The sequence below is a fragment of the Haliotis cracherodii genome, unplaced genomic scaffold (assembly GCF_022045235.1).
Source record: "Haliotis cracherodii isolate W230 unplaced genomic scaffold, xgHalCrac1.p SCAF_19, whole genome shotgun sequence".
NCBI lineage: Eukaryota > Metazoa > Mollusca > Gastropoda > Lepetellida > Haliotidae > Haliotis > Haliotis cracherodii.
This window is the reverse complement of record NW_027266274.1, coordinates 13,855,289-13,882,080: the sequence shown is the minus strand read 5'-3', so window position 1 is coordinate 13,882,080 and position 26,792 is coordinate 13,855,289. Positions and strand designations below refer to the sequence as shown.

Below are 26,792 nucleotides of genomic sequence, written 5' to 3'. Positions count from 1 at the left end.
GAAGATCCGGGGTAGAATAGGTCTTCAGCAACCCATGCTTGCCGTAAAACACGACCACGCTTGTCGTAAGAGGCAACTGACGAGATCGGGTGGTCAGGCTCGCTGACGTGGTTGATGCGTGTCATCGTATCCCAATTGCGTGGATCGATGCTCATATCAATCACTAGATTGTTTGGTCCAGACTCGATATTTTTACAGACCGCCTTCATATAGCTGGAACTTGCTGAGTGCGGCGTTAAACAACAAACAATCAATCAAACAAAATGTATGCAAACGCTGAGATTCTGAGTGTCGAGTGTCTTTAATATGTATAGTTGTCATGGTAACTGTGCAACATTCGGTCTGAGAAATTACGAGGCGGTTTGTTCGTGTTTTGAAGTCCATGTCGCCCATTTGTAAGTGATCCGAAGATGTTCGCATTGTGTACCCTTGTGTACCCTTGTGTACCACTGTGTACCACTGTGTACCGTTATGTATCAATGTGTGCCATTGTCTTTACCTGTGTATCACTGCATGTATAACTATCATCACATAACAGAGTACTGTAAACTACGGTTATAACGAACACGCTTATAACGAACTTACGGATATAACGAACTTACTCTTTTGGTCCCGACTATTTGCTGTAGTTATGCTGTATATATGCTTATTACGAACTACGGTTATAACGAACTAAAATTAGTGGTCCCTTTGAGTTCGTTATAACCGTACTTTACTGTATATGTCTTACGACAATAAACCATTGGTAGTCATAGTACGATGTATTTTCGCTGTCCGTGTTTGCATACTGGGGACTGCCTCCGTGGTCCAGTGGATAGAGCATCTGCCCGGAGAGCAGAAGGTCGTGGTTCGATCCCCGTCCGCGTCATACTAAAGACGTTAATACATGGTATGTGTTGCTACTGCACCTGATGCTCGGTATTAAGGGCATAAACCAAGGACTGGTTGGCAGGATATGGGTTTGAGTGGGGTGTCCCAGTTAAACAGCCGCATGTTATCTCAGCTGGGCATGCACATCGCTATATAAGTGCAATAATCTTGATCGCGACGTTAAACGACCAGGTGCCCTTAGCACATCGACATACTGACCGATCAGGTGCCCTTCGTACATCGACATACTGACCGATCAGGTGCCCTTCGTACATCGACATACTGACCGATCAGGTGCCCTTCGTACATCGACATACAGACCGACCAGGTGCCCTTCGTACATCGACATACTGACCGATCAGGTGCCCTTCGTACATCGACATACTGACCGATCAGGTGCCCTTCGTACGTCGACATACAGACCGGCCAGGTGCCCCTCGTACATCGACGTGCACGCCGACGAGGACATAGTCAGAATCAGGCACACAGTACAATACATAGAAAACGAGAGAAACAACCTCACTAGTTTCTTTTCAATTTAAACCTAAGCATATGTTGGACATTCACATTCCTGAACACAGTGAAACCCCGCTCGGACACCGTTATTCCAAACACTTTCCTCCTGGGTGGTTCCTGATGGAGCGTCTGTACAAATGTCATGCTTTCCTCGAACCATTATAAAAAAACGACGGAGAAAGTTCGAAAACAGGAACCAAAACACGATTATTCGGTTTCGCCACCCGGACCATCTTTGGTAACCGTCTGAATTTATGGTATTTCACAGTACAGCAATAACAGTGACAAAAATAAGACACAGCACTGAACAGTAAACTCATGGAAGATAAAGGCTAAACCTGCAGTCGCACGGCCATGCACACGTCAGCAGAGCTCTTCACACGTGTACTGGCTGCCTGATCTGAATTATACAAGCAGAGGCTCTGTATAAGAGACTTATATTGTCCCTGATATACGTGACGACACTGAAAATTTCAATTTCTAGAGTATCCGTCCTATAGGCGATATTGCCCGAAGCTAACAGTCTACAAACTAGGTGCGTCATGGCTGGCTACCCTTCATAGGACATGACCTTTCTATACTGGACCAACACTCCCATTGGTGACGTCGTTCCAGCTGGCAACGTGGCCAACCAAACGACGTCGACAGCAGCTTCATCTGGGTTCTTTGCCTTCGCGTCACCAACCATCCCCTTATCATCAAGATACGTCTTGGTAGCCTCAGTGACTGTCCATCCGGGACAGGAGGCGTTCACGAGCAGACGACGAGGGTTATCCTTCAAGTTCTGCACAATGATTCTGGTTAGAGCAACAAGACCCAGCTTGGAAATGACGTTTGGCCAAACTGGCCACCCTTTGTCCTTGTAGCTCCCGTCCTTGGTAGATGTCACATATTCGTTGAGGACACAGTTTAGTTGGTCAATCGACATATTGTCAGTTTGGAACTTTGGTCGAAGCTTCTCAGAGATGTTGGTCAATTGCCCGAACCCACTCGACACGATAACGTAGCGGCCATCTTGTCTGAGAAGTGGATCTAGGGCTTGGTACAGGTTTGCGTTGCCGATGTTGTTGATGCGGATGTAGGCTTCCGACTGCTCTGCTAAAGGGATGGGACTGTTCTTCTCGTAACTTACGGCACCGTTGGCAATGACTACATCAACTCCACCGTGGGTCTCCTTCAGATATTTGGCGAATTCAGAAATACTGTCTCTCGAGTCGATATCCAGTTGATGGAAGCGAGGATTGAAACCTTGTGTCTTCAGATCTTGAACAGCCTTCTTGCCCCGTTCCTCATTCCTGGCTGTGAGATACACAGTCCCGTCAAATGTTTGACACAGATTACGAACCAGACCGAGTCCGATGCCTCTGTTGCCTCCCGTCACAACAGCTACTCTCCCGGAACCAGACATGGCGGACTCCACCAGTGTCGTCTGCTGATTTCGTGGATGCCACAAGTGTCGTCTGCTGATTTCGTGGATGCTACAAGTGTCGTCTGCTGCTTTCGTGGATGCCACAAGTGTCGTCTGCTGATTTCGTGGATTTCACCAGTGTCGTCTGTTCAGTGTAGGACTCGTCTGCCAATTTGGAGTAGTTTAGAGGATTCTACAAGTTTCTTCTGCCAAAATAAGGTATTCCGAGTGTCGTCTGCTTCTGGTGAGTAGTGCCGATCTTCACAATTGCTATGTTGCAAACGACCCCTTATACAGCGTTGTCCTGATATGGAATTCTCGACAGCAAATTAAACGACAACGCCATCCACTTGAAGGAATGTTATCTCAGATAAATACTGCTGAGTCACAGTGACAGCGAACTCCTGCGGGCACGCGAAGCCTACGAATACTGAATGACGCTTTTCGTAAATCGATTTATACCGAATACTGCCTTACTGAAAATAAGGAAAGGTAAAAACAAAATGAATACCAGGCTTTTGTACTCGGGCTTGTGGTTTTGTTAAAACACATTCCATCTACATTTGTGTGAGGAAACTCATAATTATTCATTTAATTGAAGAGTAATAAATAGAAATGACAGTTTGTATTTGAAAACGTATATCGAATCCTCCAGAGTAATAGTACTGGGCATGTGTGTCAATAATATCAATGTGGGACCAGTGGAGATTCCGGGGTAGAATAGGTCTTCAGCAACCCATGCTTGCCGGAAATGGCGACTATGCTTGTCGTAAAAGGCGACTAACGGGATCGGGTGGTCAGGCTCGCTGACTTGGCTGATGCATGTCATCGTATCCCAATTGTGTAGATCGATGCTCATGATATCAATTACTGCATTGTCTGATTCAGACTCGATTATGTACAGACCACCGTCATATAGCTGAAATATTGCTTAGTGCAGCGTTAAACAACAAACCAACAATATCAATGATGAACATAATTCCATCCAATGTGCAATTACGTGTTTTCACGGTGTTTCGTTTGAAAAGGACGCAGCGTCCTCAAGAGGATGTCCATGAAGATGACCACACGAGGGTGTATAGTACAACTTGTTTATTATGCTTTTAATGATATCTATGAATTGTGTCTACTTTGTCATCCGTCAACTTCTTAGAAATGCCTATCAAACAATTTATATTTCAAATATGAAAAAAATACCTTGTTTGTAAATTATTATGCATGGATTTGGTGTTTTTGTTTTACTTCACAGATCTTCACCTGGTACCAGAGCGTGGCTTTATAAAGGTCACAAAACTTGCCCTTCCACATACTCTTGCCTGGACAATTGAAGAGTGAGTGAGTTGGGTTTAACGCCACTTTTGATAGTATTCCAGTTATATCACGGCGTGTCAGCTTAATGTGGGAGGAAAGCCTGAGGTGATGTTGATCTCAGACGTTTACCACTTCGGTAAAACCCACGAGCACGGGTTAGGTGCTGACAAACCTGAGAACATAATCGGGGCGAACCGGGATTCGAAATCACGATCATAGGTTTCTGGCGTGCCCAAGGGAGGCACCTCTGCACAGCGAATCGCGCCGCCTTAGACGACTGGGCCACCCTTTCTGATCCCAGAGTGTAGCCAGGTGTACTGTTAGTATTAGTAGAAGGTACAACTGATAGCACGGTCCTGTATTGTAGCTTGTAGCGTACAGGAGGTATGTTAACGTGGACTACAGGCATTCAATTGTGAGTACAAGGCTAACCACCTGTCGATCTTCGCGCTACGATTACCGTAAAGCTGTCACAGCAAAAGATAGCTTTGCTAAGTGGATTCTCCAGGCTATGTTAGCGCTACGATTGTAAAGCTGTTGCAGCTAAAAAAAGCTCAGCTAAGTGCTTCTCACAGTCATGTTAGCGCTACGATTTTCGTAAAGCTGTCGCAGTGTAAGAAAACGTAACTGAGTGAATTCATTCTCAAAGTCATCTCTGCGTTACGATTGTCGTAAAGCTATCACAGCGAAAGAAAACGTAACTAAGTGAATTCATTCTCGAAGCTACCTCTGCGTTACGATTGTCGTAAAGCTGTCGCAGGGAAAGAAAGCTGAGCTAAGTGTATTGTCAAAGCTATCTTAATGCTACGATTGTCGTAAAGCTGTTGCAGCAAAAGAAAGCTTAGCGATTGTCGTTACGTTGTAGCGAAAGAATATATCTTAGCTAAGCGTATTCTCAAAGTGTTTTTAGCGCTAAGATATCTTAAAATTTAAGACAAAAATTATATTAAGACAAAGCAGGGCCTGTCTCAGGATCTACGACAGGTAAGATGGCGGAAAGCAGGCGTCAGGTTGAATAAAACGATTCGGCAGTTTGTGCGAACTGTATCATGAGTGAGTGAGTATGGTTTTACGCCGCTTTTTGCAATATTCCAGCAATATCACGGCGGGGGACACCACAAATGGGCTTCACACATTGTACCCATGTCGGGAATCGAACCCTGGTCTTCGGCGTGACAAGCGAACGCTTGAACCACTAGGCTACCCGACCGCTCCTGTATCATGCCTAACAACAAAACCATCAGAACACGAACAACAGACTTCAGAAAACACGTAGGAACTCGTAACAAACATACCCTTTACCGATTATGACATATGGCTAACAGCCTGTCGAAAACAGGTGATAGCATAATAATCATTATAATACAAAAGCATACTCGTAACACGATACCGTTTCATTTATTTCAATTGAAACACCAGCAGCGTTTTTAAAACATACCTAAAAAATCAATGAAATGTACGGAAGCCTTTTCGGGCCATTTGTTTTTTGCATCCGTCGCTGGAATGAAATTGTTTCGCAAACAGCCAGGTTATACACATCTGTTCTGAGTGTCTGATAAGGAAATATATAGTAAAGGTATATTTATGTCCAAGCATCACGGGGGCACGGGTGGCCCAGTCGTCTAAGGCGCCGCGATTCGCTGTGCAGAGTTGCGTCCCCTGGACACGCCAGAAACCTATGTTTGTGGGTTCGAATCCCGGTTCGCCCTGATTATGTTTCTAGGTTTGTCAGCACCATACCCGTGCTCGTGGGTTTTACCGAAGTGGTAAACGTCTGAGACCTGCATCACTTCGGGCTTTCCTCCCACATTAAGCTGACACGCCGCGATATAACTGGAATACTGTTAAAAGCGGCGTTAAACCCAACTCACTCACTCACTCACTCACTCCAAGCATCACGCTGCTAGCTGTACAGTTTGTGTAGGACATTGGGTTATGGAAGTGGCATGTTACCCTTCATAGGACACACTCTTTCTGTACTGGACCAACTCTCCATGTGGCGACGTCGTTCCAGCTGGCAACGTGGCCAACCAAACGACGTCGACGGCTGCTTCATCTGGGTTCTTTGCCTTCACGTCACCAAACATTCCTCTTTCGTCCAGATATGACCTTGCGGCGTCAGTGACTGTCCATCCGGGACAGGAGGCGTTCACGAGCAGACGACGAGGGTTATCCTTCAAGTTCTGCACAATGATTCTGGTCAGAGCTACACGACCCACCTGGGACATGACGTTTGGCCAATCAGGCCACCCTTTGTCCTTGTAGCTCCCGTCCTTGGTTGATGTCACATATTCGTTGAGGACACAGTTTAGTTGGTCAATCGACATATTGTCAGTTTGGAACTTTGGTCGAAGCTTCTCAGAGATGTTGGTCAATTGCCCGAAACGACTCGACACGATGACATAGCGGCCATCTTGTCTGAGAAGTGGATCTAGGGCTTGGTACAGGTTTGCGTTGCCGATGTTGTTGATGCGGATGTTGGCTTCCGACTGCTCTGCTAAAGGGATGGGACTGTTCTTCTCGTAACTTACGGCACCGTTGGCAATGACTACATCAACTCCATCGTGGATCTCCTTCAGATGTTTGGCGAAATCACAAATACTGTCTCTCGAGTCGATATCCAATTGATGGAAGCGAGGATTGAAACCTTGTGTCTTCAGATCTTGAACAGCCTTCTTGCCCCGTTCCACATTCCTGGCTGTGAGATACACAGTCCCGTCAAATGTTTGACACAGATTACGAACCAGACTGAGTCCGATGCCTCTGTTGCCTCCCGTCACAACAGCTACTCTCCCGGAACCAGACATGGCGGACTCCACCAGTGTCGTCTGCTGATTTCGTGTATTCCACAAGTGTCGTCTGCTGATTTCGTGTATTCCACCTGTGTCGTCTGCTGATTTCGTGTATTCCACCAGTGTCGTCTGCTTAGGTATCGATCTGCTTAATGCGTTTTTCACAAATGTCGTCTGTTGGTTTGGGTGATTCGTTTGCAAATGTGCCGGAGCCTACGAGTGCATACCGATGTGGCAGATACAGTCTTCTATTGAACGGTATGCCAATCCATCATGACCATCTGGACTTTTATATTGCGACTCTTAGCTACGGAAACCCTTTAGGGACACAAAGAAAAACATATTTGTGTCGGTGACATTGGTATTGTATAGTGTACATGAGTGATGACTTCAAGAGTGAGTGAGTCGGGTTTAGCGTCGTATGGAAGCGTGGACCGCAGGCCTAGTGTGGTAGAGAACCACGAGGGACATCGTACGCTGACGTGTACCACTTTTGTGAAGCCCACGACGAAGGTGCTGACAAAACAAGGATCATTTTCAGGATGAATTCGGGATTCGAATCAGCAAGAAGCGGTTCCTGGCACAGGGAACATTGTCTTGGACTTTGCAGATAATGGCGTAATACCGTGTTCCGTTAAGTCGTTTGTATATCTTATAAAAATAATACAAATAAATTCAATTGAGTAATACATAATATTCACAGGGGCGGTGGGGAAGCCTAGTGGTTAAAGCGTTAAAGCGTTAAAGCGTTAAAGCGTTTGAAATCTGGGCTTTGCCACACTCTTGTGCCCAGAGACTTTTACTCGATCTTTTGATGAAAACCACTAACCCTTGTATTGTGCTGGGCCGAGGATCGTTATCGAGGTTAAGCCACAACCAGCCTCCCTGACGAAACGTTGCATCTTCCCGATGCAAGGGAGTCAACTGACTAAAAGTCCAGTTTCAACCCTTGCCGAACTTGTCTGGAATTTCTGGGTTCGATCAGAGTTATGTCCCTTCTTTGTCCTTACTATTGACCAGTCAGATTCCACCTCTCATATCACTTGCAGTTGCTTCAAACAAAATGGAAGCGCCCATTGAAGACGATAGGGTCGATAGTCAAGATATATATTGTAACAAAACGGGTCTCACTTCGAAAAGTGCATCAAGTGTATGTTGATCACAAAACATGAAAAGATTTGAAAAATACCTGTTGACGCAAATTTGACTGTGCGCATGCTTTGCAAATCCTGCAATCGACCGAAATCTGCACGGCAGTTTACTAACCGGATGTTGATTTCGTAACGCGATTTTGTATGGACTATGCCTAGACTCGTTAGTCCAGCCAAAATATAACTCCATAATTCCAGCCTAGTGTGGCAAGGATGTAAACTCGACTTTTATAGTCAGTTAGCTCCCTTGCCTCGGGAAGATGAGACGTCGTTCCTGATGGCAAGGTAGCCAGACTTTTCAAGAGGTCTTCAGCAACCCATGCTTGTCGTAAGACGCGACTAACGGGATCGGATGGTCAGGGTCGCTGACTTGGCTGATGTCAATGACTGGATTGCCTGGCCCAGACTCGATTATTTACAGACTGCCGTCATATAGCTGGATTATTGCTGAGTGCGGCTTTAAACAACAAACAAACAATTAAACAAACACATATATAGGTACCTGGGTTACACAATGTTTTAACTTTGCTGAATCAGATTTTAATATTTCTTGAAAACCGCACTCAATTCGTCCCAGTTGCTACGCATTCCCATAATTTTCCGATATATGTTAGACCGCCTCCGTGGTCTAGTGGTAGAGCGTCCGCCCGGAGAGCGGAAGGTCCGGGGTTCGATCCCCGGCCGCGTCATACCGCTTTAAAAGATGGTACTTGTTGTTACCGTGTCTGGCGCTCGGCATTAAGGGGCTAAAACAAGGACTGGTCGGCTCGGAGTCAGTATACTGTGTCTGAGTGGGGTGTTCATGTTAAACTGCGGCATGGTATCTCAGTGGGCTAGCACAATAAATCGGCATCAGTCCGGACTAGTACAAGCAGCCACACACATGCACGTCGCCATATAAGTGCAATAATCTTGGACGCGACGTTAAACCCAATTTCACCTCACCTCACCTCACCTCAGTATATGTTAATGTGATGTTAATATATGTATGTCTACTTAATTAAGCATGAACCATATCCTAATAGATAGCTATAAAACTCGTAAACCACACCTAGCTACTTGAAGCCCACGCTCTTGTGAAACGTAAAATAGAAACAAAACATTTTCCGACTGAACAGGTAGAGTTTGCCACTGAATATTATTTTGAGACTGTCTTCAACAGTCTAATAAGTAATGGATGAGGTGGTGAATGAATATTGATATTCACATGATTAACGCTTAGGAAACGAGATCTCCTCCATGGTCTAGTGGTAGAACGTCCGCCTTGAGGACGGAAGGTCCGGGGTTCGATACCCGGCCACATCAAACCAAAATACGTTAAAAGATGCTACTTTGTTGTTGCCCTGCCTGGCAGTCGGCATTAAGGGTTTAAAACAATGATAGCTTGGCTCGGAGTCAGTAAACTGTGTCTGATTGGGGAATTCATGTTAAAAGCTTTGGAAGCGATAATCTCCTTAAATCCAATATGTCTGTCAAACCACGTGACCTTTGACATGAGGGGAAGGAGCTAAAGTTGTTTGACAACCTCTATTAATGTATTCTGTATGTTTAGAGACATCATGAGAAGCAGCTGGCTGTAGCCATTTGCGAACAGTAGTAAATGTACACGCATGCGCATAAATACGCAAATATGCAAATTCCTAATGGGAAACATATATATGATCACGTGTGTTAAATGTCTTTTGCGTTTATAAGAATCGTTTGCTTCACAGCTGTCACAGAGATGCTATTTAAACATGTCAGGCTACTGAAATGAAATACATTGTATTTCTCGTTCTATTAACTTTCCGAAGACTGATATTATTTGTAACTTACATTGCCGAGCGAAATATATACTGAACCGCAAAAGAAACGTCACATTGATAGATATATGAGAAACCTTATTTGTCCAAACACTGTAAACATACTTTGAGACATAATAAAAAGATGAAAGTTGGCAAAACTGATCATCAAGGTTGAAATTAAAGTGACAAATGTTCTTAAAGTGAAACACAACACTAGTCTCTCAGAAAATGGCATCACAAGTCAGTATCTCGTGTGTCCGCCATGTACATTGATGATCGTCGTGCAACGTCGATACATGGAATGGATGAGGCGGTTGATGAAGGTATAGGCACTTGAGCCAACACTCTGAGGAACGCCTGATGCAGTTCAGCTGCAGTTGTCGGTCTTGGTCGGGCGTCATTCAGCCGTCATTGAATCTCATCCCACAGGTGCTCAATGGGATTTAAAACGGGACTGAGGACAGTCAACTGCATGGTTCTGATGCTATTCTGCTGGAGGAAGTCTCTTGTTGCTCTCGCAGAGTGGGCACGGGCGTTATCATGCTGAAACTCGTGGTTGCGGCGACGTGCCAAATGAGGTATGGCGTGTGGTCTCAAGACTTGATCAATTTACCGAACTGCTGTGACACCATTGCCTCTCTCTGGACCGATGTTCTGGAAGACCAAAGGGACGACCCTCTGCGCAAGACTAATTCCAACCCTCACCATGATGCTCGGACAAGCCCACGAGTCTCTGTCAACAACTCAAGCATCCGAATAACGTTCCCCATGGCGTCGCAAGACTCTCTGCCATCTGCTGTTGAGATACAGTAACGGCTCTCGTCTGAAAAGAGAACTCTTCCCCACTGCTGGTGGCGCCAATGCTGGTGCTGTGTTGCCCACTGAAGACGGTCCCGGCGATGACGTGGTGTCATAATGGATCCTCGGTGTGGCCTGTGACAGGTGTCTGCTCGTCAATTGTCGATGCACGGTGTCTGTACTAATGTGTCGCTGGTGTGTCCACATGGTCCGTCGCGCAGTTTCTGCAGCAGAAACAAAGCGATCTTGAAGATGCTGTCGCACAATCTGACGATTCTGACGTCGGGTGGTGACCCTTGGTCTTCAACTACGTGGTCGATCATCGGTAGTGTTGGTGGTCTGGTATCGTTGCTGGAGCCTGTATATGGTCCTTAGGTGGACTTGAAATGCATTGGCTACTTGCCGGGCAGTTATCCAGCTTGCAATCGTCCAAGGGCTTGATGTCGCTGATTTATTGTCAATCTTGGCATGTGGTAGCAATTCAACAAGGAATGAATGTTATCCGATCTGGGTGGATTTTAAAAGGGCAAGAAATGGGGGAACGCGTGTGTATTTCAATTTGCACGGAACTCACAAATATTTTCTTTATATTCCCGAGGATCGAACACGCAACTTTCGTATCCGTGAGTGTACCACTGGGCCACAGAGGCGCTGATAAATCACAATACTTTAAAGAATGTCTTTTTCCAGAACTGTAGGCTAGCAACAGATATTTTACGTCCGTTTCCTAAAGTTCGTGGAAAGTAAAAATGTTGATAAATGTTTTTAGTTTCTTTTTTTCGGTTTATTAGTTTGATAAAATACTTGTCCTCGTTTTTTTTAGGATATTTAAAACCATTACACTCGGTTTTCTCCCGCGAATACGGGTTTTAAACTTAAAGTACGTTTGCCGTGCTTTATCCTACATAACCAAGGGCAGTATCCGAAATAAAACGCATAAATTGCAACGTTAGATATAATGATGGTTTTCAGGGGACGGAGAAACACAGCAGCCATGTGTACCGCTATGATACACAACTACGAGAGGTTAATGAGTATTACATTTTTTGTACATTGTACCTTTTCCATTAAATGCATTTAAAACAAGAACATTCAAATTAACAGGTAAAACAGATATACAAATTCATTAGCAAAGTCTCATAATTTATTCTAACGTATGTACAATGTGTCAGTAATCGAAAGTTGAACTACACTGACACATATCAGAATACATATACACTATCAATACATAGTCAATTATTGTCATTCTTCATGGTTGAACCCCTAAATGAAGGGGCACGAGTGGCCCAGTCGTCTGAGGCGCCGCGATTTGCTATGCAGAGTTGCGTCCCTTGGACACGCCAGAAACCTATGATTGTGGGTTCGAATTCCAGTTCGCCCTGATTATGTTTCTAGGGTTTGTCAGCTCCATACCCGTGCTCGTGGGTTTCACCGAAGTGGTAAACGTCTGCGACCTGCATCACTTCGGGCTTTCCTCACACATTAAGCTGACACGCCGTGATATAACTGGAATACTGTTAAAAGCAGCGTTAAACGAATTAGGATTAACGATAGATGACGTCACTTGGAGGTCACAAAACAGAGTACCGCACCCCGGGGGCTCAGTAGGTGTGGGCAACCAAGGTCAACCGAAGTATGACGTAAATCAGTTAACACGTGCTTATATTGGTCAACCATGCTTACTTTGGCTGTACCTTGGTCAACACGCGGTCACCAGGGTCGTCTTTGGCTTTGAAATCGAAAGCAAACTTAGAATGTATGAAGCGGCAGTAAAATCCCAATGTTTCATTTTGCTTTTCAGTATTTGAATGAACTTGCGTAGTTAAATCAAACTTGTGTGAGGTAAATTATTGAACTATTCTCTTATTCTGTCACCCTGGTAACATTTCCTATAGACGGACTGGCAAACTGGTAACATTTCCTGTAGACGGACTGGCAAACTGGTAACATTTCCTGTAGACGGACTGGCAAACTGGTAACATTTCCTTTAGACGGACTGGCAAACTGGTAACATTTACTGTAGGCGGACTGGCCATTTAAACTGGTTACATTTCCTGTAGAAGGACTGACACCCTGGTAACATTTCCTGTAGACGGACTGGCAAACTGGTAACATTTCCTGTAGACGGACTGGCAAACTGGTAACATTTCCTTTAGACGGACTGGCAAACTGGTAACATTTACTGTAGGCGGACTGGCCATTTAAACTGGTTACATTTCCTGTAGAAGGACTGACACCCTGGTAACATTTCCTGTAGACGGACTGGCAATTTAAACTGGTAACATTTCCTGTAAGGACTGACACCCTGCATGGTAACATTTCCTGTAGACAGACTGACACCGTTGAAACATTTCATGTAGATCAAGACCGACACCCTGGTAACATTTCATGTTGACGGACTGACACCGTTGAAACATTTCATGTAGAACGAGACCGACACCCTGGTAACATTTCATGTTGACGGACTTACACCGTTGAAACATTTCATGTAGAACAAGACCGACACCCTGGTAAAATTTCATGTTGACGGACTGACACCGTTGAAACATTTCATGTAGAACGAGACCGACACCCTGGTAACATTTCATGTTGACGGACTGACACCGTTGAAACATTTCATGTAGAACGAGACCGACACCCTGGTAACATTTCATGTTGACAGACTGACACCGTTGAAACATTTCATGTAGATCAAGACCGACACCCTGGTAACATTTCATGTACACGGACTGGCCATTTAAACTGGTTACATTTCCTGTAGAAGGACTGACACCCTGGTAACATTTCCTGTAGACGGACTGGCAATTTAAACTGGTAACATTTCCTGTAAGGACTGACACCCTGCATGGTAACATTTCCTGTAGACAGACTGACACCGTTGAAACATTTCATGTAGACGGACTGACACCGTTGAAACATTTCATGTAGAACGAGACCGACACCCTGGTAACATTTCATGTTGACGGACTGACACCGTTGGAACATTTCATGTAGAACGATACCGACACCCTGGTAACATTTCATGTTGACGGACTGACACCGTTGAAACATTTCATGTAGAACGAGACCGACACCCTGGTAACATTTCATGTAGACGGACTGACACCGTTGAAACATTTCCTGTAGACGGACCGACACCCTGGTAACATTTCATGTAGAACGAGACCGACACCCTGGTAACATTTCATATTGCCGGACTAGTTAGCTGGCACCCTGGTAATATTTAACGCAGATGGACTGATACCATGGTAACATCTTTTGACACTTAATGTACATAGGTGGTTTGGGGATTTTGTTATAAACAGAATAAAACATTTTTGAAACATTTGGATGGATCTTTAATTTTTTAATAAAATTGATACATATTGAATGCTATCTTTTAGACATCCTGAAACTCGGGAGTACATGTTCCCCTTCTCGCTCCAAACCTACTGGAACACATGCAAGTGGGTTTCAAGAATGTCTTTGACAGACTGCGCGGAAAGTCAAAGCTGAGATCATATGGAATCGATCCTATTGTTGAGATGTGCACTTCCAATGTCATTGACATTTATCAGAGTTACGTCCCTTTGGTGCCCGCATACATCATTAACATTCGTAACTAGGCTTGCTAATATGACAAACAATGCACCGTGTGTCTTGTTTTGTATTGTTTAATCTAAATTGATTGACAAATGACTAAAAAGTAACACGAACATATATTTATTCAAAAGGAATATATAATTTGTTTTGCGTGTTATCAGCGACAGCTAGAAGACGACATGGCGATAGCAACTGAGACTTTCGAGCGAAAATGAGTGTGAACACGTAGCAAGTCGCAGATGACTCGGGATGGCGTCCTTATTGAAAAATCAAATTTTGAAACATCTATCTAAGTAAGTATTTACATTTGATAGTCATTTAAAATCACCACAATGCGACTGTGTCCCGGAAGTCATGACCGAAACACAGTGACAAGTGCTCAGATATATGTCAAACAAGTTGTCATTCGAAACTAGAATTAGCAGACATCTCTACATCTGATTGTGATTTCAAACAAAATCATGAATTTAAAAAATCAACTCCATATGGGGGATATGGGGTAAAGAGGACCGTACATGGTGATTATTTGAAAAGAAACAGGGGAGACATGGGTCAATTGTTGTGTAGAATATTAAGTAATTTAATATGACTCATAATGCAATAGGAGTCAGAAAGGTGTGGGCGTGTCCGATGTCTACAGGGACATGGTTGTCAAGTGTGGCTGTTTGTCTGTTGTAAAGATAGGTCTTATCATCAGGGGGGCGGTCGGGTAGCCTAGTGGTTAAAGCATTCGCTCGCCATGCCGAAGACCCGGGTTCGATTCCCGACATGGGTACAATGTGTGAAGCCCATTTCTGGTGTCCCCCGCCTTGATATTGCTGAAATATTGCTAAACGCGGCGTAAAACCACACTCACTCACTCACTCTTATCATCAGGAAGGAAACTATAATTTCCAAAACAGAAACATGTGAAAACGTTGTCCCCAAATTGCTTGTTTCCCAAGTACCAGGTCCCATGCCAGTGTTTGATGAGTGTCGGTGTGGGTCAATAAACTGTACAACACAGGTTATGATAGCCCTTCAAATTTTGAAAATGGAACATTATGTTTTTATGTTCAAAAATGGGCAAAATGAGTGATACCATTATACTTTTATATATACAAACAATTAAGTCGCAATAATACCACATTAAAATATGTTTTGCTCCTGGATAATAGACCTGCAGCTATGTGTTTTTTTAGCGCATATTAGACTGACAGATGACCAACATCAACAAGTTTGTTTATCCCAGAAGGATATATTACGTCATCCTTGATAATCATCTCTCCACTCCATGACGTTAATCTCCCTATGGCATCAAACATTCGCACTCATTTTCCGCGAAGTTCATTTTCAGACTTTTAACTATTATGTATTGATTGCAGGTTTTAGATATATTATCTGATTTATTGAAACTAGACTGTTTGCTGATATGTTTTAAATAATGCTTTTATTATATTATGAACTAACGGGTGCAAAATAAGATAGTTTTGTACACTCCGCACACATGGCGATTTTTAAGGAAGTAATTTGTTAAACATCTTTCTTACTGTGAAAATCCGGGGTAGAACAGGTCTTCAGCAACAGATGCTTGCTGTAAAAGGGGACTATGCTAGTCGTAAGAGGCGACTAACGGGATCTGGTGGTTAGGCTCGCAGACTTGGTTGATGCATATTATCCTATCCCAATTGCGTTGATAGATACTCATGATGTCAATCTCTGGATTGTCTGGTCCAGACTCGATTATTTACAGATCGCCGTCATATAGCTGGAATATTTCTGAGTGAGGCGTTAAACAACAAACAAGCATAATGGAAGGGAGATTTTAATTAATAATACACTGGATAATCATTAATCACAGATAATATTTCCTCAATAACTACCATTTATGAATGCATGCTAAGAGTCTAAAGTCATCCTGTTAGTACTGCTACTGAGGCGGATTACACAGAAGATGCAACTTACCAATTACTTCATCAGGACTGTAAGGTAGAGCAAACATGAAACGTTCACAGAGTGCTATGAGATTATCATTTTTGTTTCTTTGACTGGGAAAATGCAAAATCAGTTGCACAGTCAAAAGGAATGAGCTATTCTTCAACAAATGGTCAATATTTTCAACTGACTTTTTTGTTCTTCTGGTATTCATTTATTTTATACACCTGTGAAAACCAGCTTTTTACATAAAAACTTAGTAGTTTGTACTCGTTAGTCCAGCCAAAATGTAACTCCATAATACCATCCTAGTTCGGCAAGGGTGTTAAACCGGACTTTTATAGTCAGTTAACTCTCTTGCCTCGGGAAGACAGAAAACCTATGATCCAACAATGCTTGATATCTATTGTCAGGATTGCTGCTTTCAGCACCACTGTTGTGTGGTCCTTGTGTGATATTCGTTTGTAGCCTTAAGTTTAATATGGTTTATGGTTTCCAGAATGGCTTACTACATGTTATCAGAATTGTTCAAAATGTGTCAGTGTATATAAGGGGAAAATGTCTGGGGAAATAAATGTTTTGTAGGTATCTTTTGTATTGGTCAATATCTTTGTAATTGTAGACTTGCTAGAAACCCGTGAAGATCCGGGGTAGGAATGGTCTTCCCCATGCTTGCCGTAAAAGGCGACTATACTTGTTGTAAGAGGCGACTAACGGGATCGGGTGGTCGGGCTTGCTGATTTGATTGATACATGTCATCGTATCCCAATTGCATGGATCAATGCTCATGACGTCAGTCACTGGATTGTCTGGTACATACTCGACTATTTACAGACCACCATCATATAGCTGAAATATTGCTTAGTGTGGTGTTAAACAACAAACAAACAAAACTCTCTTGTAGTAGGACTGGTAACTAAATAATACAGCCCTGACTTCGATAATTTGAGACTGAAACCATGCATCGATGTAGGCGAGAATGTCAACTGATCTGCCTCTAAGGACAATTTCTGTCGAAGGATGTGAAAAAAACTAAGTTGAAAATTCCCGAGAGCAAGAGATTTGTTGTTATCATTAGGTACTCAAAATTGCCAGAAAGTCCCCAAAAATGTTGTTAGCTGTATTTTTGTGAAATGGCACTAGGTTGAAAAAGTAGTTTTTGAATGCTGTGTATCATGGTGTATGTGCTTCTGGATCCTGTGTGTAACTGTATCCATGTGAGTTAATGTGATGGTTTCTGGAACTGAATATAAAGAGCTTGCATCTGTATCAACTTATTACGGCACATATACAGTGGGAGAGATTTCCATCATAGGCCGCAGGTGCTTGTGACAACTTGGCCACAAATATGCGTCAGACACCATAAAACTGTGTTTTACTTGGACAACAACCTATCATTTTTTCGAACTCCAACAGTAAGCTGGTAAATAGAGAATCTCACCCGAGTGAAGACACGAGGGTGAGATTTTATTTATCATTCAACATCATTCTTCCACCTTTTTCAATTTGTAGACATAGAGAATCTCACCCGAGTGTCTTTTGATATCAAATATATCAACACGAGTTGACAAAAGTGAAAAAATTCCGAGGCTTGCCGAGGATTTTTGCCACTTTTATCAATGTGTGTTGATATATTTGATATCAAAAGACACGAGGGTGAGATTTTATTTATGATCCAACATCATTCTTCCAACTTTTTCAATTTGTAGACAGTAATTAGCAGTGTCTTCAGTGTAAAAAGTACTGCTAACAGCTTCAGTAGCAGAGCCATTAGTGATGTCATTTGATTGTGCCGTCACGGTAACCAGTGACATCACAATGGTCTGCAAAGCATTGTGATGTATTTTCATTGCAGCGATATCTACAGTGTAGATATCGCTTGATCTAATCCAAGCAATATCTCCTGTGGGAGCCAGTTTTGGATGATAAAGATCATTGTTGGAATATTGATGATCATACCTGCACTGACAAGTTTATTTATAAGGCTTAAAAAAAAGAAAGAATTGGTTCTCAAGTAATGACTTTTGAAAATATAATGGGGCGGGCAGTGGTTTGTTGTTTTATTTTGCTTGTTCAAACTAGTATGTAACCAAATACACAGTTGTGTTCCATCAACCTGGGAAAGGGCCTCCCTACATAAACAAGCATACAAACTCCTATTGCCGCCATGACCATAACACGAGATGTGCAGTATAGCAATTTGCATGAAAAGGGAAGTAACTGTGTGCTATATTGGATCGCATTGTTTTGAAGTATTAGGATTAATTAAAAAAATTTAAATGGAAATAAAAACAAAATGTTTGGCAGACTTTATCATGTTTATGAAGATGTGGGTGGTGCCTCAGAACCAAGACTATTATTTTTTTTAGCCTAATACATGAGATTTTTAGATAGCATTTTGTTTTATTTTAAATAATGTGATAAGAAATTTATTTTATTTCATCCTGAACAACAATGTCTTAAGCTAAATTGTTGGTAAAGACCCATTTATTTCCTTGTGAAACAGATTAACCTTGATATTCCTGAAGCACTGTCCAAAATAACTGCCTGCCTGTGGCTGGTGACTTTTCTCTCAGGCTGCATGAAATATTCCTCCACCCGCCCACTTGTCTAGCAGATAATTTTAAGACTACTTCAGTATTCCCGCTGGCTTTTAAAACTCTAAAAATTACCAGTCCCCCCAAATTTTTGCCAGTCCCAACTTTCAACAAATAAAAAAAATGTATGAAAATTATTTGGTTTTAATTCATTCAACATCATGTTCAGTGCAAAGATGTCATCTCTGAAGTGACTTTGTTAGATCTGTACGTCATTCACACAAACTTCAGTCACAATTTTCTCTCTTTTTTTTAATATTTCCAGACGAGGTCGCTTCAAATGGATATTTAACCTAGAAGTAGACAAGGGGAAACCCTGATGGTAACAGACAAGCTGACTTTGTTCTAAAAATGTACTTATAAGATTATTGCCAATGTTTTGTTCAACAACAAAGATTTAAAAGTACTTTATTTGCCGGTCCATAGGGACTGGCAGTCACATGAATTACCGGTCCAAGCCTAATTTTGCCGGTAAAAAACAGGTAATTACTGAACGCTGATTACTTATGTATTCAGTTTTATCCTTACTCCACGTTGATTGGCAAGAAATTGTTTGCATTATTTCAACTGAATCAAGACGTAATTTTTCTCACACTGTCTTCAGCTATCCATTATTAACAGTGGATGAAAGGAAGTAACTACGCTTTAATTAGTCAATCTAGTCTTAATTTTAGTGTATTGGGATTGATGTTAAGATGCTTAATCAGAAACACTTCTTGGAGTTTCAAAAACACAGTATGCAAGGATACATTTAAATTCAACTTTCTTGTTGGGTTATAAAATTATTTCAGACACTGTCCTGAGGTAGACAGTAAATAGGATCGAAAATATGCTTTTCTTATATTGTTTTATTTATTTTGTTGAGGGTTTTTATTCAAGACTGAGAGGTTATATTTAGGACATTAGCCTAAAATCAAACCATGTTTTTCGTTTTTTTGTCATCTGGTTAATGGCATGACATGACAGACTAATTGTCGTAATGTGAAAAAATTGTGTGTTCTTTAAGTTCTTTTGAGTGGTATATTTCACGTGTGTCACAGTGCACCCACAAAGATGTTTATGTGCACCTTTAGAATTAAGAAGGAAACTATTGATCCATGTTCAAACTCAGATAATTCTTCATCCTTCCAATTCTTTCCACCCGTGAAGATCCGGGTTGGAATTGGTCTTCAGCAACACAAGCTTGTCGTAAGAGGCGACTAACAGGGTCGGGTGGTCAGGCTTGCTCGTATCCCAATTGTGTTGATCGATGCAATGATGTCAATCACAGGATTGTCTGGTCCAGACTTGATATTACAGTCCACCGTCACGTAGCTGGAATCTTGCTGGAGTGTGGCTTTAAACAACAAGCAAACCAAATCCTATTCATTGAAATAGCGATTCCCTTTTCATTTTTCAAACCCTCGAAATATTTGTTCATCACTCTGTTCGTTATGTCATAATTTGTCATGTGTTTAGTCGTTTTTTTGAAAATACATTTATCATCTTATAATGAACACCACCACAAGGCATTGGGGTTTAAAAAATATCTATTTTGAGTATGTCCCTCAGCCACCGGGAGCTTGTTAAAGTCACAGTACCACAATGATTTTGGCTGTGCCCTTGGCGTGATAACTGTTTAGCCCGAAATGCGTGAGATGTACACAGTTAAACTCAAGGACATTTCCTGCAGATATATCTGGACTATGTCATCAATCATGTCTGTGACAATGCTTGTTTGTGTTAATATAATGTCTAGATGATTTTGACAATCAGTATCAGGATGTTTTAGTTTTGATTGATAGGCATTTCTGAGAAGTAGATGGGTGACAAAGTCAACAAAAAGTTTGTGGATAACAAATTCTATATTATACTGCAACAGTGCTAGAAATTGGCACTGGTCCTATATTCCTTTAGTCCTTGTCAGATTGCCAAATAGTTAAGGTATCCTAAAGACGAGCAGAAATTTGCCCTTTTTAAGGATTTTGCTGTGTTTTCATTATAAGGACTAGTGGACTAAAACGACTAGTTTCTATTGCTGTGCAATAGCAACGGTTTAATTGAAGATCGTGTATCACAGTGCCAACTTTCATAAGAACCTGCTACTCGATGGAGTGAGTGAGTTTGGTTTTCGGCGCTTTTAGCAATATTCCAGCAATATCACGGCGGGGGACACCAGAAATTGGCTTCGCACATTGTACCCATGTCAGGAATCAAACCCGGGGTGACGAGCGAACGCTTTAACCACTAGGCTACCCGACCGCCTCCTACTCGATGGCACCCAATGTAGTTAATAGATAATAAATAGCCTTTAAGTCTGCTGAGAATGGCTCGTCTCAATAAGAAATATCTGACGTGCAACTCTGTCTCCATGTTTCATTGTCCCACAGTCCCCCTGTTCCTGTGTTGTATTGTTCCTTTGTGTGTTTGTTCCGTTGAATTATTCTATTGTTCCCCTGTTCTTTAGGCCTTTGAAAGGCATTTAGATGTGATACACATAAGGGACAGAGTTTATGGATGTCAACTTCTTTATAATGAGGAACACAACGTTTCAGAGTTTATGCTTACTTCTTCATCAGGTGAATGAATGCTATGAGGGAGACAACATATATGTGTACCTGTAAGGACAACAAAAGTGACAAGATAACAAAGGTGGACAATTAACAAGGGAAGCCACCAGTTAATTGGCGCTGATGGGTGATTAGCAATGTACAAATGGAGGCCAACACTGATTAAGCAAATTGGCACTGATGGACAACTGGAAGCAAATTATCGCTGACTGGCACTAGGCAATGCACGAAGGGCAAATGGGAGGCTCGGGGTAGTTAGCTCTGATTTTTCTTTAGTTCCATTTAGTTATTCTAATATTTTTTTCTTTTGAATTATTCTATTGTTATTTATTCTATTGTTTCACTATTCTTTGGAAATGTTTTGTTCAGTTGAATTATTCTATTTTCCCTCTTCTCTGAAGTTCCATAAATTTATTCTATTGTCTCAGTTCTTTAGCAATGTTTAGTTCTGTTGAAGTATTCTATTGTTACATTGTTCTTTGGTTCTGTTGAATTATTCTTTTGTTCCATTGTTCTTCATTGTTCTTTGGTTTTGTTGAATTATTCTATTGTTACATTGTTCTTCATTGTTCTTTGGTTCTGTTGAATTATTCTATTGTTCTTTGGTTCTGTTGAATTATTCTGTTGTTCAATTGTTCTTCATAGTTCTTTGGTTCTGTTGAATTATTCTGTTGTTCTATTGTTCTTTGGTTCTATTGAATTATTCTGTTGTTACATTGTTTTGTTGTTCTTTGGTTCTGTTGAATTATTCTATTGTTCCATTGTTCTTCATTGTTCTTTGGTTCTGTTGAATTATTCTATTGTTCCATTGTTCTTCATTGTTCTTTGGTTCTGTTGAATTATTCTGTTGTTCCATTGTTCTTCGTTGTTCTTTGGTTCTGTTGAAATATTCTATTGCTCCATTGTTCTTCATTGTTCTTTGGTTCTGTTGAATTATTCTATTGTTCCATTGTTCTTCATTGTTCTTTGGTTCTGTTGAACTATTCTAATGTTCCATTGTTATTCATCAATGGCCACCCTGTTTGAAGTTGAAGCATCTGCAGAAGACTCAGTATGATAATGTCATGTTTGATACATGTTAGTTGAAAGGACAGAGTGTAGTGTTGTGGATAAAGCGTTTGCTTCTTCTACAGGCAGCCATGGTTTGAATCCCACATGGACAATTTGGATCAATCCCAGTCTTAGTGTAATCTGCCGAAAACAGTTGCTGGAATATTACTCAACATCCCAAACATGAAACACTTACAAATAGATATGATATTACAATATCAGCCATTGATACACTATCACCAAGTTCAATGCAGAATTCATGATGTAATTTAGAAAATAATTACAAATGGCTTGGTCATTTGATGCTTGTGTGTGTTTTGTCATATTAGCATGATTAGAATGATGACAGATGAACAAAAGCTTAAATGTTTTTGAGAAAATAAGATAAACTCTCCAATTTTGTAGTTATCAAATTACTGGAAATGTTTTTGTCAGTAAAATAATGGCAAATATCCTACAATTAACATAAGAAAGAATGACATTATTATTGAAACTAACAACCGACATCTGATGACAGGGTGACTGTGATCCAGGCAGGATCAGGGATGTGATGGGGAATTTATTAAGCCCTTTTTTCAACTATCGAATATGAGAAAAATGTAAATGAGACATTGTTACAGCTCATCCTCATAGTGTTATAAAAGCTTTTTACAAAATTATTGATTAAAATCTGAAATATCAATTTAAACTGAAGAATATTACTTTTCCTTGAAATGAATGTTGTGTGATCTGTTTTGTGTAGGCTGTCGTTTGGTTTGGTTTGGTTTGGTTTGAGGCAGGGGTACGGGGTAGGGGATTAGCTCAAAGTACTAGTACTTGCTCTGTGCAGCTAGTGGTGGAACAATACACTGGTGCATTGGTGGATTGTGATTTTTTACTTCTTGATACAAGTATCGATCACAGTCACATGATAAGTAAAAAATATTGATTCTTACCTAATTCTAATTGTTTTTTTTGTCCTCCACTACAGGTCAACTGATATAAAAAAATAGAAATGGTTTTACACAGCTGTTGGTTTAAACAAAGCGACAAAACCCTTTCCATATACAAGCAATGCAAACCTGACGAATCAAGCAGTACTGTTGTGTATCTATGCATCCTATCAATTTCAAGAACAACAAACTCTATTTTGACTCCAATGATTTATATATGTCAACTTCATTGGGTCCTTATTTAGAAAATATGTGTTTGTGCAATGTGCTTTCACCTTTTCGGCAGGATAAAAAAAACCCCAACAAATTCTGAATTTAATATTTCCATTTCAACAAATTTACAATCGGCGTATCCATAAAGCAAGTGAAAACAATCTGCGACCCAAGTTGTGGTGATGCTATTGGTAATAGTTGTCTGACAACTAATGTTACAATGTTTCGTCAGCCAGCCCCTCACTCAATCGCCATGTATACCCATTTCACGATGTGTTTAGTTAACAGCTTGAGAGTGTATGACTTCTATCTTTGTGTGGCTGTTATTATGAGATAATGTGTCTATAGCCAACGGCTTCTGTCCTAAGAGGCTCTTTATCATGCATTTATCAAAGGATAAAAAATAATATCAGACGGGCCCCTGGCAAGTTTTGTAAGCAGATAGCTGGATCATTACTGAACCCTGAAACATGAGGCCTGTTTGTGTCCAACATTTCCTGAAACTCCATCTTCAGTGCCAATATCAGAGTCTGATAATACCGTATTTGACATAATAAGCGCTCAGCTCTAATTAGCGTCCACAGCTATTTGCTAATATATTGGCCAGTGAACAATCCCAATTAGCACCTCTTCCAAGTGATCAATGTACACAAGACTTATTTATCCGTGTATAATACTCACTCGTGTGTTATATGCACCCCATATCATGGACAATTACATTCTGGAAAAATATATCTGTCGTGTCTAATATGCACAGACTTTTCTTTTGTATCAGCATAAACCACGAAATTTACGATCTTTTAACTCTTTTTTTTTTCAACAAAATTTTATTTTAATAAGAGCCCCCTATTTCTAAGTTTGAGAGCGCCCTGGGCGCTTATTATGTTGAATACGGTAGATGTTATTTATGTGTAATCAGTATTAGTGGAGGTCTGAAGCTACTTCTCTGAAGCAGTGTTCAAAATAAGCACCTGCCCATAGGCCCGTGGCAGGTATATTTTGTGTCGGGCCCATAGTTTCAAACCGACCTTGGGCGAACTTTGACCGACCACTAAAATGACTAACAAGATGTCGACATCAGCCAATGTAGAAAGCAGCTTTCTTGAGCTTTAAGGCACTTGTTTCAACCTGGCGACTTCCATTTCAGATTACGCTTGAAAAATATGTTGACACAGTTCTAGATTAAAATTTACGGAATACCTCGTATTAACGTTTTCGAGGATGCATGATTGGAAAACACATTCCAACTGTCACTTTCATGATGTGGTAAGCGACGCTTTGATTGGTTGGATGAAAGGTCATTCTGACGTCCTCAGATCATTGTTTAGCGACAGTGAGAACTAAAATCTTTGTTCAATGAGATTGTGTGGACCAACCACTGGTTTGATGGGTCCAGACTGCCATCATATAGCTGGAATACTGCTGAGTGTGGTGTTACACAAACATGCTCTTTTCAGCTTGGTAACTTATTGTGTATCAAGCATGTTAACTTGGTACAATGTGGCCCTCAAATGATCTACTTTATGCTGTCAATAACTAGAACGGTATGACTATACAATAGTTCTCATAGGTAGGCAAAGCCATACATCTCAGGATGTTTTCATTTTATCCATTTTATTCATTTTATTATTTCTTATTCAATGAAATGTAACAATACCGTAACTGTGAATATCTCCAATATCTTCATGGGACACTAAATTGATAAACAATTACCTCCATTAAATGCCAGATATGAACCTGATTGCTTGTGACAGTAATTCTTGTGTGGTGAATTGTGTACATTACTTGGTTATAGTTAATATATTTCATGTATGGATTTATGATATTCCGCCAGCGTGGTGTTCCAGTCATACATAGGTGCTCATGCATGGTTATTGGGGATGGAGATAAACATGCAACACTCGGGAACACGGGACTTACCAACAGTAACAGTTGTGCACACTGGGCAGCCATTGTAGTCATGTACAGATGGGAGGCCTCTGTGGTCTTTGTTGATGTATGTCGCTGTGGGTGAATGCTGAAGTGTGTGTTTCTCACATGGATGTCGTATTGCAGATATTTCCCTGCAGGATGGTAAATAAACATGATGAACATGATGCACATGAACATAATAAACATGATGAACATAATAAACATGATGAACATAATAAACATGATGAACATGATGCACCTCATGAACATGATGAACATAATAAACATGATGAACATGATGCACCTCATGAACATGATGAACATAATAAACATGATCAACATAATAAACATGATGAACATGATGCACCTCATGAACATGATGAACATAATAAACATGATGAACATAATAAACATGATGAACATGATGCACCTTATGAACATGATGCACCTCATGAACATGATGAACATAATAAACATGATGAACATAATAAACATGATGAACATGATGCACCTCATGAACATGATGAACATAATAAACATGATGAACATAATGAACACGATGAACAGCAGTGTTTGCATTGGTCTCCACAATAATGGGGTCCCCCCCCCCAAAGATATTTTTGAAATGTGGACCTGAAATGGTGTATTTAGGCCATTCTGATCACAAATAAAGTGTCTGGTTGAAATCTTTAAGTGTCTGTTTTACATGTGTGTATCACAGGGATTTTGGGAGGCCAGAGAAATTCAAAACAGAACAACAATAAGTTATGTCTTAAAGTAAACCTTTTACGAAATGAAAAACACATAGGGGTAAGCGTTTATGTTTGTTTTATTGCATCCCAGGTTTTTTCAATGCGTTATAATTTTTGTATATGGGATGCTGCAAACGCAAACTCTGGAATGCATTGTCCACACTAGCAAGACTTTCTCACAAATTTTCTTAAAGTTACCTCTCCAATATTTATCGAAAATTGATCGATATTTAGTAAGCGATTATCGATCTCTATAATCCATATAGATAGCCAGCCCTAGTATCGTATTCTGGGTGGGAACATGATGGATGCTGCATTGTGCTTTTCACACATGGATGTCATTTTGCCGATATTTCTCTGCAGGATGGTAAATAAACATGATGAACATAATGAACGATATTATACTAATAAGATATATTTATTCAGTAATGTTCACAAATGATTGAATTCTACCAACTTATTACTAAAATTCTATGAAACACCAATATATGGCATAAATATCATTGAATATATGATCATGTCCAATCTATTTGATGATGGATCCGTGATGATATGAATCTGTTGCCACGATACTCATGTGTTTATTTGTTAGCATTTTAGAATGCTTCAGACTTTTGTTGAAATTTGACAGGGGTGTTGCAGTGTTATAGAAACTGGCAATC

The 26,792-nt window shown here is 41.0% G+C and overlaps 1 protein-coding gene and 2 pseudogenes across 1 annotated transcript in view; 1 reads left to right on the top strand and 2 right to left on the bottom strand.

Moving 5' to 3' along the window:
* Positions 1-1,936: 1,936 nt before the first annotated feature.
* On the bottom strand, positions 1,937-2,794 carry LOC139466970 (carbonyl reductase [NADPH] 1 pseudogene; annotated as a pseudogene).
* Positions 2,795-6,054: 3,260 nt separating this feature from the next.
* On the bottom strand, positions 6,055-6,912 carry LOC139466969 (carbonyl reductase [NADPH] 1 pseudogene; annotated as a pseudogene).
* Positions 6,913-14,391: 7,479 nt separating this feature from the next.
* LOC139466771 (bridge-like lipid transfer protein family member 3B) overlaps positions 14,392-26,792 on the top strand; it is a 122,478-nt gene continuing 110,077 nt past the window's right edge. Inside the window, exon 1 of the mRNA XM_071248446.1 lies at positions 14,392-14,505. Within this exon, the coding sequence (XP_071104547.1) occupies positions 14,462-14,505 (44 nt within the window). The 5' untranslated portion in view covers positions 14,392-14,461. The remainder of the gene's footprint in view (positions 14,506-26,792) is intronic.